This window comes from Enoplosus armatus, chromosome 15 (genome assembly GCF_043641665.1).
Source record: "Enoplosus armatus isolate fEnoArm2 chromosome 15, fEnoArm2.hap1, whole genome shotgun sequence".
NCBI lineage: Eukaryota > Metazoa > Chordata > Actinopteri > Centrarchiformes > Enoplosidae > Enoplosus > Enoplosus armatus.
In genome coordinates, this window is record NC_092194.1 from 15,373,473 (window position 1) to 15,388,552 (window position 15,080).

Below are 15,080 nucleotides of genomic sequence, written 5' to 3' on the forward strand. Positions count from 1 at the left end.
ACAAAATCGAAACTACTGTGATTTACTGAAATTACAGACCAAAACAAGAACAAACATCTATTCGGATTTGGATGAATCAATCACAACACACAGAGGGTTGACATAACGGAAACAGAAAACAAAAGCGCGAGTGAGGAACCGAGACAGACCGATCTCCACCTCCACCTGTTAGTCTTCCTGTGCCGGCGGCTCCACATCAGGAGGACAATGCGCCTCAGCTTTCAGTAAGTTATACGATCTCATATCTAAGCTAAGACCAGTAATAAGAATTGATTTCACTCTAACCACACGGTGAAATAACCGCTGCAGTTATTCAGAGGAGTTGGAGTGCATCCGTATTCTGGCCTTTATGGTAAATTCATTTGACATGACGTGGGAGGGTTAGCGACTTTATCCTGCCAGCGTTCTCACTTTCCCAAACACATGTTGCAGTATGAAAGTCTTACCTGAAGAAAGGCTGTGAAGTCTTAATATAATATAATACAATTTATCCAAGCGCGTCAGGGATCAACGTTTGACAATGTCCGGGTTTCAAGAGAGGACACAGGGAATTCACAAAATACACAGCCTATATGATATGCATGTATGTAGGGTTAATTGGATTATATTCACAGGAAGTATAAAACATGTTACCTGGGTCTACCTTATGTGTTTTAAACACACCCTCAGTTACGGTTAAACTTACAGTTTCATTCAGTAACAGCTCTTCAGTTAAAGTTTGCCAGACTTTTTGTGGTCCTGAGTCTGGCCTTTCATGAGACATACAGCTCTGGTGAACACTTTTTGAATATTGTCCTTGCTTCCCTGTTTTGTAACACTGCAGTAATGTAATCTCAGTGAGTAAAGAGGAGGGCATAGCACATAGTGATGAGGACTTCCTCATATACTAAATGCGAGCTAGTTAAATCCTGCTTGTAACCAATGGTGTGTGTGTGTGTGTGTGTGTGTGTGTGTGTGTGGAAAAAGATACAGAAAGTTGGCCGAAATGTGGAATCACGTTGCCTTAACTCTATCCCACCACCACGGGTTATTGATATATTAGCATATATTTATGACCAATTTTTAAAAGATTTACTTAGTCAGTAGGAATTAATGGGCTACAGACAGGGTAGAGAAGCTGGAAAGTACTGAGAGATGGACTAAAGCATTGCTGATTTTAGTTTTCATATGGGATTAGTTCACAATAAAAAATGTGTATGTTATGGTCATATCATGTGTGTCTGTGGCCTTCACACTCTCCCATGATGGACAGATAGATATGCAATAGATGCCGTGTGTGCAGAACAGGCCAATATAGTAAAATAGTATGAAATATGGATCTGGGAGGACGTCAAGCAACTTGGTGCCACCAAACAGATGAACCTGAGCCACCCGACCTCCTGTCCACCATGAAGACCAGGAAGGAAGGACAGACCACATATGAGGCAAAGCTCAAGCACACCATTCACACAGATAGGAGAAAAGAATGTCACAGCCCAGCTCTAAAACTAGGACAAAAATGGGAGACACACAGGTATACAAAATAAAGTGGTGTATTTACAACAAAATAATCAAAGCAAGGTAGGTGGGAGGAGTCTGTAAAGCAAGGTAGGGAGTGGTTGAGTGAATGTATGCTGCATGGATCTAGATATGCCCTGCAGCCAGCTGACTTCTTTTTAACTCTGAGGACAGACAGGAGTCCTGTATTCTGAGAGCGGGGAGTACAGGATGGGACGTAAGGTTTAATAAGATCAGACAGTTCTAGTTTAATTGAACATTTTAGTACTTTATGCTGCAGGCCAACAAAACGTTACAATAATCATGTCTGGATGAAATGAAGGTGTGAATTAGGGTCTCTGCGTCAGCCAAGGACAGAAAATACCTCATTTTAGCTTTGTTGCGTAGGTGAAATCCCACAGTTGTTAAGAGTTAGTGTCACTTGATCAAACCTGGTGTCTATGTGCAGCAGGGCCAATGGCCAACATCTCAGTTTTTTTTGCACATGACAAGGCTTTGGTAACTGTTTTCTTACATAGAGGAATTTAATGAGATGTGCAGGATTAAACTATTGTTTCAAATAAAACTTGGTCACTATCTCCTCAGGAGGTTATTGCAGTAGTGATCAAGCGGGTTTGCTTTGCTCCTCAAATGTGTGTTTCTTTCTGACTGTGACTCCTAATTCTGCCTCAGGTTGGGGATCTATCTCGTATGTGGCTGGATGGGCAAGTTAAAAGAATTCAGAGGGAAGTTCTTCCTCCTCTTCATTACTACCTTGATCTTCATGCTCTTCATCACTGTGAAAACACCCAGGACATACAGGTCCATCCCAAAGCCACGTGGGGCTCCAGAATCTTGCACCTTGCAGATTTCTGAGCAGACCATCACCCCCCTCAACAATACCAGTCACTTACTGGTGTCAGCCTACATGGACCAGAGAGTGAAGGGCTTTGATATACGCATCATTGGCATATTTAGGAGAGACTCCATCCAACCCCTTCACTGTCTCTTCTGCTGTGCTGGCCAGTTATCAAGGACAACTCCAACAACAATTTTACAGCACTCAGACAACTTTGGTTTTCCCTTCGCCACTACAGATGTCATGTGTCAGATACCTCAAAACTGCAACGCTACACATGTTACTCTTCTGACTCAGCCAGACACAATAGGGGTATTTGACCAAACATGGCTCCCCATTAGAAACAAAAAGATCAATGAGGAGGAGGAGAAAAAGTTGCAGTTTAACTTCACAGTCTGCGTCTCCAACCTGTTTGGAGACTACAACAATGTGCTTCAGTTTGCACAGACCCTGGAGATGTACAGGTCAGCACAGCAACTACACCACAAACCGCAATGTCAAAAATGACATTATACAGTCATTTCTGTGACTGTAGTCATTTCTTGTATTAGTGCATACAAGTTTTGGATCTGCATTATTGGGTTGATTTTCAAAAGAAATAATATAATGACAACAAAGCTAAATTTAATTTTATTGAAAACTACAAATTGAAAAATAACAAATTGATGCGTGTTAACACTTGTAGAATGTGTTTTGTTTTGTTTACTCTACTAACCAATACAACTATCCGAACTACATTTCCTTTATCACGTTTATTTACATCATGCTAGTTGTTTTCCCCATGTTTCCAGTCTTTGTGCTAAGCTAAGCTAACCGTCTGTGGGCTCCAGCTCTAGTTGGATCTAATAAATGTATTTTCCAAATGTCAAGCAATTCCTTAAACAATTACAAGCATCAAAAGCAAAAGAACAATTTCAAGTCTACTGTAACAGGTATTGCTGCTCCATCCTTGTATTCATCAATGCATCTGTGTGTGGAGGTGTGGTAGAGCGTGCAGTGTCACCATGGTGCATGCAAATCTTTGCTTTTTATTGTTTGTGTGCTTGAACTCAGACATGCCAGAATACATATATAGGACAACATGCTGTATTATACCTGTATGTTTACTAACTAAACTAAACTTGATCTCAACAACCCTTGCTAGCACTTATGTCTTGTTTATTTAACTTATACTACTTGTAGCATTGAACATGCTTTTAGTTATTTCTTTAAAAGGGATAGATTCCCAATTTTGTAAGATATCTAGTTTGAATGCACTTATTGTAAGCCACTTTGGATATAAGCCACTGCTAAATGTATATAATGTAATGTAATGAGTGTTAACCTTTGCCTCACCGTTCCCCAGGCTGCTGGGTGTGAACAGAGTGGTGATCTATAACACCACCTGCGGCCCGGAGCTCGACCGCCTGCTGCAGAGCTACAGCCAGGAGGGCTTCGTGGAGATGGTTCCTTGGCCCATCGACCAGCATCTGAATCCATCTCGTGGCTGGCTCTTCTCGAAGCATGGAGGGGACGTGCACTACTTCGGCCAGTTGGCAACACTTAATGAGTGCATTTACAGATCCATGGAGCGGTCCCGCTACGTCCTGTTGAACGACATAGATGAGATCATAATGCCATACCAACACAACAGCCTGATGTCTCTGATGAACATGCTCCAACAGCAGCATCCAAATGTAGAGTATTTTGTGTATGCATTTCATAATAACATAACATTTTACCTAAACTTATTAATCATATGTAGTATTTATTTAGACTCTATTGTCTTTCCAACTTCCATGCTGCACCTCATATTTTGCAGGCGGGGGTGTTCCTCATTGAGAACCACATCTTTCCCAAGAAACCCTTTGAGGAAAGTATAAAGGGCCCCCTGCCCCAATGGAGAGGGGTGCCAGGCTTTAATATACTGGAGCGCATCTACAGGAAGGAGCCCGACAGAAAGATATACCACCCTCACAAGATGATAGTTCAGCCAAGGTAGGCTGACTTCTCAGATTATTGGTGAAGTATCAGGGGAAGTGTTGTTTATAAAAGTATTGAATATAATAAGTAGCAGTATTCATGTGATGCTCAGTGAATGTGTGGCTGACCAGGTGTGAATGTTTGTGTACATCACAGGATGGTGGAGCAGACCTCAGTACATGAAGTGCTCAAGATGTTTGGACAAAAGTTCAAGGTTCCACCAGACGTCTGTCGGATCATTCACAGCCCAATCAGTACCCCGACGCAGCGGCCGCTGGAGCAGCTCCATGTGGACACCCGACTGTGGGACTTTAAAGACAAACTGTTCCCCACTGTGAGCAAGGTGCTGAGGAGAGCGGGCCTGAGTTCAGAGGGGCAGAGCTGAACAGGCTGAGTGTATACCTCAGCAGCAGGGTTAAGGTTAGCAGCACTCAAAAATATGTTGGTACAATCAAGGCAGGAAGTGGATGACACTCTCCTCCTGCAACAACATTTCTCAAAAGATGCTTGTAGTGGGAAAATACAACACATCTTCTGTTTTTCCTGAAATTCCCACGACAATGCTGATGAGGTGAGGACTCTCACCTGTTTTAATGCTGCTTATGGGTCAATTTGAAGGGTCAGGATTCCTAGACTTTGCTGTTTACCTATCTGACATCTTGGAGTGGATGTCAAGACATCCCCTTTGCTAAAGTTCTGGCTCCAGATTGGTGCAAGTCTGGACAACAGACTCTCCCATCTTCCGCCGCAGGCTAAAAACCTAACTTGCAAACAAACAAACTGGTTTTATTGTATTTACAAGTTGCACTACCTGATTGACACATCGGTGTAAACCTCTTGTAGCTGCCTGAGGAAAAGCTACTCGTCTACCTTGGTGCCATTAAGTGTCTGTAATCTACTCACATATTTTGCATACTCAATTATCTCGCTTTTCTGCATTCAAGGGCTCCCGTCCTATTTTCTGTGTTTTATACTGACCCATTTGGGAAGTCTTCTTCCTCTTTTTTTGTGGACAAGAGATGACAAGAGAGGCTTACAGACTTAAAGACAAAGATGAAAGATGCCATATTCACTGAGATGTCCTGTTTATTTGTTAATACAATATAGTTGTGATAAAGTGCCATCTGTCATGATGAGAGTACAATACGATGCAGCAACAGAGAATGATGGTTAGTGCTCTGTGGTGACATCTGCTGGCGGAAAACAAGTTTTACTCTTCAAAGTTTGACTCCCAGTAAGATTACTTCTCCTGATGACAACAATTATCAGTTTGTGACTATTACTATCACTACTACTACAACTACCAATACTAATCGTCATCCTCAACATAAACTGAGTTCATATTGTAAAAATTGCAATACAAATTTTAAATCACAGTGAAAATGATAATATAAACATCATACTAAACATACCATAATAAACAGCCTATATGTCAAATCAAAATCATCACATATAAAGCAGAAAGTGTTATGAACAGCGTTTTACTTACAAGTAAGGCAACTTTTTTCACCATTCACATCAAAAGAAATTCAACACCAACTTATCCATAATCTTTCTTTAAACAGGGCCCAGATTTCCTTGTGTGTTGAAGGTGGTGCCAAGGGGAGCCTTTTGTATTTTTGCTCCAAGGGCAAAGGATACAGTAGCCTTCAAATTTCCAAAGGCACTCGGCGTGTGATACTATGTAGTTAAGTAACTTGAGTTCAAGAAAGGATGAAGTTCGGTATCGATTCACTGCATCACCACAGGGCTTCAACAGAAATGGGGACATCAAGGATCCAACACATAACAAATGATTCGGATATAGTCAGCAAGCTGTGGTGAGACAATACAAGGACTTATTTGTCTAAATGTATTAGCTTAGGGCCTATAAGTTTCAAGCTAAACTTATTGAGAATCTATTCATTTTTATTGTATTTAAGTGCTCTATCAAAGTGAAATCTGAGAAGGCATTAGCTTGTGTGAGAGTAAGAAAGAAAAACCTCAAAGGCTCAGGTATTTTATTTACTTTGCTTTATTGATCTTTATTGATTATTGAACTTTAATAATCCTGCATTCGTGTAGTTATGTCAGTTGTAGTTATGTAGCCTTTTGATTTAACTTGATTTAACTTGATTTAAAGGAGTCTTCATTAGTATCTGCATTTTTCTGTTGGAACCAGGTGAGACAACCCCCCCCCCCCCCCCCCCACTTCCCCTTTCTGAAATGTCATTAACGCGGGTAACGCAGGTAAAACTAATTCTTGGCCTCCATGGTGAATTGACACAGTAAATGCACACATAAAAGGTGAATACACAAAACAATGTGTATCGTATTTCACGTTATTTCTATTTGAGACATCACTAACTGCTGCAAATCTACTATCTAACAGCAGAAGAATAAGCCACTGTGTGACAGGAAGTTTTCACCACAAAGCAATTCGGAGTTGCAGTCAACTTCCTGAAAAGTATGCACACAGCAAATGCAGAATATGGATCATCTACACAAAACAGTTTGCTCCATTAGAGTTTGGTGTTTTTAACGTAGCATCTCTGAACTAGTCTGTTGTTGCAACACAAAGAGGAAGATCAAAAAGTAATTGAAAGTATTCTTAAAGGGAAATTCCAAATGGATGTGCAGCATTTTAATATTAGGATACTCTGATGATGCTACCCCGTTAGTATTTCTAACCATGTAACTTTAATACTTCATCATAAAGCCAGTTAGAAGAAGTAAGAAATGGGAGGGACACAATGAAGTCAGTGGTTCTTCAACAACAAAAACAAGTATATACGAGTAATATAACTGTTATTTTCTTCATTTATATACATTTATATCATCTGGGTTACCATGCTTTCAGTAATAACGTCAGTATACCAAAAGGGCCATTGTTGACTTTACTGAAGCCTTCTCCTAGGAAAACACAGGCCACATACAGCCTGCAGGTTGTGACACAAACTGATGTACACAAGACAAACTTTCTCTGAATTTGTTTAAACTGATCCACCTCCTTGTAGCTGTGAAACGTAAACTCCAGAAGTGTGGTGTAGCTGTTGTGGGCTGACAGCAATTTGAAGGAGCAATATCACCTGGTATTCCTGGAGGATGCGACTATAATTAGCTTATAATGCCTTTAATGGTGCGTTTTATTGTGCGACATGCAATATTAATACTTGATTAATAGGGTTATTTGCTATGATGGTCTGTTTGTGTATGTGGCACGTGGTGTTAATAGCTTTTAAACCATTACACAAGATAGAAACCTTTTCTTTCTTTACTTCTCTTGTCTGCGTTTGATTAGTTTTTATTGTGCTGCGGAGCGTTTCCTCGAAACTGTGCGCGAGTCGCTCCACCTTGGGGAGTGCTGGTCACGCCCAGAGATGAATTTCAACCGTACTTAAAAATGAAAATACAGGAAGGGAGGACATAATGACAGAGGTGGGGGTGGCAGCTAAATGAGCACGAGTCCGGCGTGAAGAGTGGGCAGCTAAATAATGGCAGCGTAAGTGACACCTGCAGAAACCAGAAAGACGGGGCCATTAGCCCACACCCTCACCTACATGTTGTCAGTCGCCAACAGTCTTACAACAGGACGGACAACACTTCAGCTTTGAGTGAGTTACTGTATGTTCAATATGCTCTTTATATTAATATTCAAACTAATACGAATTCGCTGATGAGTACTTCCTCTCCTGGGCTCTAGAGACGTGTGGCTTTAGTTTACTACATACCTTCTTCTCTGTTAACGGTAAAACGCTGTGATATTCATTGAATATTTCCTACAGCGTTCACGCGACACACTCAATAATGACTTCATAGTATTTGCAGTGTTTTGTCTCGTCCATATTATAATATGTGGTTTGCGGCTTCGCTACCATGCAATCACTAGTTGTGTATCAAGTTTGTTATTGTTACAATATCCTAATGGCAGTCTTGGCATTCATATTGAATGGTGAGTTTATATTGGCTACTTTCTGTTAGCAAATGTATCTTTAAATTCTCTTGCAGGAAGTTAACAGAGCTTCTGTTCTATTTGTTTCCTTATTAAATGCATGTAATCTGATATTTTAATACTTCTAAGCCTACACCTGTTCCAAGGAAAGTCTACTCACTGATAGCCTCATAATAAAAACATAGCCTTACTTTCTTTAGACTAATTCATTCCTGTAAATCTGTTTGCAACTGTTTGTTCCTTTTCCCAGAACTGAACGCAGTAAAGTAGATGAGCATGTTCATCCGGCACCAGTGTACATTAATACTGGAAGTACACGACAACAATTACGTTCTGATAGTGTGCAATTCTTATCTCCAAACATGGCGTTATCTCCAGTGTTTTATCTGAACTGTTGTCCCTCCATATAAACAGTATCCTCATACTCAACACACAACGTGTATGCTTCTCACTGTGAAAAAGTTCAGGGTTCAGTTTGTGAGAAAACAGACAACTGGTTCCTTTGGTTCCTTTGCAGCTGTAATGTAAGATGAAGTGTACTTTCTTCATATTTGTTCTGAAACTGGCAATACATTTGATTGGTAGGACTGGTCGATCTAGGTGCTCTTGTTTCAGGAGGATACATGAAGAGCGTGAAAGACGACATACTTTTCACCTGCGCAGTTGTCAGCTTTGATTACGTTGCAGCCATTGAACCTGTTTGACGGCTGCCTGCTGATGCAATCTGCTATTAGTCATTAAAAAATAAAAGAATAGGTAAAGATTGACCAGGTTAAAAAATACTGGAACTACCTTTTAAGTGGTAGACAGAGACTTGAGAAGGAGAACTTCCTTGTCCGGTGTATCTTACCCTGATTTTGAAATGATGCATGGAAAAGTCATGCTGCGCCACAGGAAAGAGAAAAGGAGCGGTTCTGTTTGGCCATACATCTTTGACTAAGCCGTTGGTTGTTGCTCGACCAGTGTAAGGCTTAACCTCTGCTTTTATGGGTAATGTTTGCCAAAGTTGTGGGAGACTCACATCACATCATATTACCACATTAACTTTAAACCACCGGCACTGTTAAATAAATAAAGGTAGGATCAAGGCCAGAGTGGCCCAGTTTAAGGCTTTCAAAACTAAAATCACAATCTGCAGCTCAAATCAATTTCACGTTTACTTTCACCTTTACATTCTGGTTCAATTGTGGGCAACTATGGCACCGTGTTTTGTTCTCAGTTGTGATAACGAAGCGCTTTTAATTCGCTGCCGCTCTGAATTGGATCTCTAACCAGCTTCTCCATGGCAACGGCGGCCCTTATCTTAGCTTAGATTACAGTTAATTTGTTGTCCGCCCCTGCCTTGCATAGCTCTTGGCTTGTAGAAAGCAATTGTATTATACACCTTTGCTTTGTACCGTTGCATCATTTATTGCTGGCTAAAATCAGTTTGTATCATGGATCACGTTAGCTGGTGAAGTAATTTGGCAAGCTAGCCAACTAACAGATCCACTCAGATCGTGAGCAAGCTAAGGGTAGCCAGCCAGATGTAACTTAGCTATTTAACTGACGTTATCCACTCAAGACAGTAGAAAGTTGGGGAGGGTCTAATTCTTTAAGTTACATTACAATCCGTTCACACATTGGCAATAAAAAGCAATTAATACATATAAATTGTTACATATAGTACTTTAAAGGATATCGCTTAAAGAAACCGGTGACCCCCCCCATTTTGCAACTCTAATGTGTTGCACTTGTCACCTTTTTTGTGAGCTAAGCAAGAGGGCAAGATGATTAATGGTCATTTCATTTATGTTTTTCAAGCAGCAGAGGTAATTCTTTAGCTGCATGTGTGTGTGTGTGCATGCATCACGTTACAGCTGTTAAGCCCTATAAACATTTTCTGATTGATTTTATTTGCTGGGTATGACATATGTCTGCAGCATGGTGCATCAGTGAGTAGCACTGTCACCACAAAGCCGTAACACCCCATTTTCAACCTGCCATACAGCTTGTTCAGCCTTTCTGGGTGGGTTAGCTTGCTTTTTAAGAAATCTTTATTAAATTTTAACAAAGCAAATACACAGTAAAACAGCCACATATATAAACATACATAAACATCTGTCTATGTGTGCCTTGTGATAGCCAGTGGGGGAGGGGGCAAAATGAATAAATACATGAAATGAGTTAATGTTTTATAAAAGGTGTTCTGTATACCCCAGAAGAACAAATTTCTACTCATGCAAATCTTATTGTACTCTACATTGTTGATGGATGTTGTTTTAGTCAGGGATGCGTGGAATGTGGTTGTTTCTCAGTTAAGTCCCTAACAGGTTGGACCATCCTCTGAAGTGAAACTGGAGTTCGACAAGTTTGCCTTCTTTGGTTAAATTTGAATGTCCCCATGCATGAGTCTGACTGATTGTTAGTGATGCCTTATACAACAGAAGAGTCACTTTTGCTCACACGCTAGACCATGATGGTGAACATAATAGGCATTCTACCAGCTCCCCAAAATATTACAGACCACATGACTTGTGTTCTCGATGGCTGCTACAGCCCTGCCCTTAAATTGATTGTGATTGATCTTCAGTTCAGACCTACTGAGAACAAAAGTTTTATTTTTACATTGAACATCAAGCTAGACTCGTAGTTCCTAAAACGTATTGCGGTATACATTTATGAGTTATTAAATACATCTGTACAATCAAGTAATCCAATACAGTAGCCCTGCAGTAAATGCTATTTGATTGCAGTAGACTGAGAGGTGTTTCTAATGATGTGACCCCTTCATATATGTACAAAACATTAGAAACACCTTTCAATATTATGTCTAACTGCTGATTAAAAAAAGCCGAAGGAAATGATTTATTGCTGAGCTGTTTTACTGGATTGCCTTACATTGTACAAGTGACTCTAATAAACGAATAAACTCTACATGATGGAAGAACATGAAGCCAAATTCACATTGGGATCAAGAAAACAGGTGCTGGTGAAGATTTTGAGTTTCACTGATCACTATTGTAGTAACGGCACAGCTCAGCTTCAGCCGTCAGTGTGTTTGCTTTGCTCCTCAAGTGTGTGATTCTCTCTAACTGTGACTCCTATTTGTGCCTCAGGTTGGGGATCTATCTCGTATGTGGCTGGATGGACAAGGCAAAAGAATTCAGAGGGAAATTCTTTTTCCTCTTCATTACTACCTTGATCTTCATCCTCTTCATCACTGTGAAAACACCAAGGGCATTCTGGTCCATCCCGAAGCCACATGGACCTCTGAAAACCTGCCCCTTGCAGATCTCTGAGCACACCATCACCCCCCTCAACAATACCAGTCACTTACTGGTGTCAGCCTACATGGACCAGAGAGTGAAGGGCTTTGATATACGCATCATTGGCATATTTAGGAGAGACTCCATCCAACCCCTTCACTGTCTCTTCTGCTGTGCTGGCCAGTTATCAAGGACAACTCCAACAACAATTTTACAGCACTCAGACAACTTTGGTTTTCCTTTCACCACTACAGATGTCATGTGTCAGATACCTCAAAACTGCAGTGCTACACATGTTACTCTTCTGACTCAGCCAGACAGAAGGGGGGTATTTGACCAAACATGGCTCCCCATAAGAAACCAGAAGACCAATGAGAAGGAGGAGAGGAAGTTGCAGTTTAACTTCACAGTCTGCGTCTCCTCCCTGTTTGGAGACTACAACAATGTGCTTCAGTTTGCACAGAGCCTGGAGATGTACAGGTCAGCACAGCACCACAAAGCACAGTGACACTGTCTAAAGAAAAGGGAATATTGTAAGCATTGCAGGTACTTTTGCAGTGCCGTATTATATGTGTTTCTGTTACTGTTACTGCTGAGTAGGGCTGTCATATATGTATATATACATATATATATATATATAAACTAATGCGTAATTCGTTTGAATTAATTTCGAACGGAACCCATATAGTATATAACATCATTACAGTTTGTATATTTAATTTTTTCAAAAAGTGACAACCCTATTGCTGAGTAATGAATGATCGGATGTTTTGTTGTTTCTGGCTTTACACTTTCTTACCAACTTATAGTGGTATCTAGCCCTTCACATAGTTTCAGGTTTATTTGTCCGGGTTTTGAGATATCCATCTATCCATCCAATTTCCGCCGTAGGAGAGTAAATATTGGACAATTACATTTGCCAGGTGGCAAGAAACACAACTCCAATGATAATGTTGCTCCGCATTTGCTAGATGCAAAAATCAAGTTTGCCAAATCAACTTGTGTTTTGTTTACAGGTTTGGCCTCAGGTTACTGCAGGTAGAAATGCAATTTAAACAAAAATGTGCGCATCTCATTTTAACATTTTATTTGAATGGAGGCAGGAATATCTCAAATGCTTTGCATATAAAACCAAAACTGCCTACATGGCTAGATACCACTAGAGCTAAATGAGAAAATATGTTGTGGGGTCATTAAGCCTTTGCCTCACTGTTCCCCAGGCTGCTGGGTGTGAACAGAGTGGTGATCTATAACACCACCTGCGGCCCGGAGCTCGACCGCCTGCTGCAGAGCTACAGCCAGGAGGGCTTCGTGGAGGTGGTTCCTTGGCCCATCGACCAGCATCTGAAACCATCTCGTGGCTGGCTCTTCTCACAGAGCGGGGGGGACATACACTACTTTGGCCAGCTGGTGACACTTAATGAGTGCATTTACAGATCCATGGAGCGGTCCCGCTACGTCCTGTTGAACGACATAGATGAGATCATAATGCCATACCAACACAACAACCTGATGTCTCTGATGAACATGCTCCAACAGCAGCAACCAAATGTAGAGTATTTTGTCTATGCATTTGAGAGAGACAAATATTACATCCACATTTTAGGATCATATTTGATATTTATTAATATTTATATTCTCTTTCCATCTTCCATGCTGTGTCACGTTCTGCAGACAGGGGTGTTCCTCATTGAGAACCATGTCTTCCCCAAGAAACATTTTGAGCCAAGTGGGAGGTTTCACCTGCCTCAATGGAACGGGGTGCCAGGAGTTAATATTCTGGAGCACATCAACAAGGAGGACCCCGACCGAAATATATATCACCCGCACAAGCTGATTGTTCAGCCAAGGTAGGCTGAATTTGTCAGACTGAAAAGTTTCTCACTCAGTAGTTTGGTTGAATAAATATTTGGCTACAAGTCATTTTGTAAAACATTATATTTGTTATTTAACTCTGCTATTAGCTAAAACTTGTCATTAATACTTACCTTCCCTTGGACATAATAAAACTGATGAAGATTGATGCCTCTCCCAACCATGCACACATTACTGCCAGGTGCACTGGGTTAGATTAAAAACTATGGCCTCAACATCACTAAAAGGAAACCCAACAAATAATGGCGCCACTAGGGCGTCTTCCAATACGATCGCAAAGAACTGGGCCAATTCAAACACACTAGATCAACAAATTACAACTTACTTGTTGGGACAAGCCCTTAATTTCAGACAAATCAATGCACGTAATTTTCATTAATTTGTGTCTCTGTGTCTGCCAGGATGGTGGAGCAGACGTCAGTGCATGAAGTGCTCAAGAACTTTGGGCAACGGTACAAGGTTCCTCTAGAGGTTTGTCGGATCATTCATGTCCGCGCTGCACTGCGGGGGAGTTTAGCGCTGGAGCAGCTCCATGAGGACAAACGACTGTGGGACTTCAGCGATAAACTGATTCCCAATGTGGACAAACAACTGAGGAGAGCAGGGCTGCTGAGCTCAGAGCAGCCGAGCTGATGGATGGGATGGACAGACACTCGGGTTGAATCTGACGATGAATGTACACCCTCACCAGCAGGGACATTTAATAACATCCTGGTTAAATCTGGGCTTCTGTTGAAATGCTGTCTTATTTTGCACCATGGTCCTAGCTCTCAGCAACAACAGCCATAATGCTGGTGCTGATGCTAAGAACTGCACTTGAATCGAATGCTGCTCAGCTGACAATATTTGAAGAATGTTAAACTTTTGAAGAACGGTAGATGCACTGAGTGCTTTGAGTGTGACAAATGGTTTGTTAAGAGTTGCATCTTTAACCTCAAACTGCTGTTTTGAATATGCAAACGAAAGATCCCATGTCTACACACTCTGAGCACATTCTCCTCATCCAACATTGTTGTTCATGTAGAGGTCAATGTGGGTGGAAGTTGCAAGTCACTTCCTCCCGCATGATGAAACGTGAAATGATGCTCACAAATAAAAACAATCATGCTGTGTCCGCTGTTGTTTGTTAGAATGACAATGATAAACCTTACTGCAAGTTGTTGCAGTTAATTACCTGAAAGGTCAAGGCACTAAAATCAAAAGAGCCGGTTAAGAGCCTTGGTGTTTTAATTGATTCTGACTTAAGTTTTAACGGTAACGTAAAAGCAATAACAAAATCAGCATTTTATCACCTTAAAAATCAGGGGCCGCATGACAAAACAAGATTTGGATAAATGGATTGATGCTTTTATTTTCAAACAAAACTGAGTACTCCAATGGACTTCTGACAGGACTTCCTAAAAACCCACTTTCAACGCGATCACACCCACACGGAGCTCCTTCAACCTTGACTGACAGCTGTCGTTTAAGGAAGTTGTAGTTGTTTCCCCCTTGCAGCGCTCCGCCCGGACGATGGAGGAAGCGTGTGTTCACAAAACGCTCGCCCCCAAGATGCTGTGCTCGTGCCACTGAGGTGCTGTGGAGAGGGCTGAGGCCCGAAACAAACCTTTTTGCAAGTTTCATCTGTAGAATCTTGTATTCTAGATGTGAAAAGCAGATTTCATGACTGTCAAGTTATAATTTGAAAATGGGACGACTTAACTATGTTTGTTGTGGCCACTTCTATCGA

General features: G+C 41.1%; 2 protein-coding genes across 2 annotated transcripts; both read left to right on the top strand.

Annotated features, from left to right (window-relative positions):
- The first annotated feature begins 1,313 nt into the window (after nt 1-1,313).
- LOC139297923 (uncharacterized) lies at nt 1,314-4,682 on the top strand. Its single transcript, XM_070920732.1, has 5 exons — nt 1,314-1,513; nt 2,170-2,799; nt 3,681-4,011; nt 4,137-4,312; nt 4,454-4,682. Exons 1-5 carry the CDS (start codon nt 1,314-1,316, stop codon nt 4,680-4,682), a joined length of 1,566 nt encoding a protein of 521 aa, XP_070776833.1.
- A 3,065-nt stretch (nt 4,683-7,747) lies between these two features.
- Nucleotides 7,748-14,463, top strand: LOC139297522 (uncharacterized). Its single transcript, XM_070920231.1, has 5 exons — nt 7,748-7,900; nt 11,327-11,956; nt 12,697-13,027; nt 13,151-13,326; nt 13,753-14,463. Exons 2-5 carry the CDS (start codon nt 11,355-11,357, stop codon nt 13,982-13,984), a joined length of 1,341 nt encoding a protein of 446 aa, XP_070776332.1. The 5' UTR covers nt 7,748-7,900; nt 11,327-11,354; the 3' UTR covers nt 13,985-14,463.
- Nucleotides 14,464-15,080: the final 617 nt, after the last annotated feature.

Excerpts from the sequence above, each read along its gene's own strand:
- LOC139297522 (XM_070920231.1), top strand. The coding sequence starts at position 11,355 with ATGGACAAGGCAAAAGAATTCAGAGGGAAATTCTTTTTCCTCTTCATT. Across the intron at positions 11,957-12,696 it reads CAGAGCCTGGAGATGTACAG|GCTGCTGGGTGTGAACAGAG; the intron begins GTCAGCACAGCA and ends ACTGTTCCCCAG. Across the intron at positions 13,028-13,150 it reads TCCAACAGCAGCAACCAAAT|ACAGGGGTGTTCCTCATTGA; the intron begins GTAGAGTATTTT and ends CACGTTCTGCAG.
- LOC139297923 (XM_070920732.1), top strand. The coding sequence starts at position 1,314 with ATGGATCTGGGAGGACGTCAAGCAACTTGGTGCCACCAAACAGATGAA. Across the intron at positions 1,514-2,169 it reads CAAAAATGGGAGACACACAG|GTTGGGGATCTATCTCGTAT; the intron begins GTATACAAAATA and ends ATTCTGCCTCAG. Across the intron at positions 2,800-3,680 it reads CAGACCCTGGAGATGTACAG|GCTGCTGGGTGTGAACAGAG; the intron begins GTCAGCACAGCA and ends ACCGTTCCCCAG.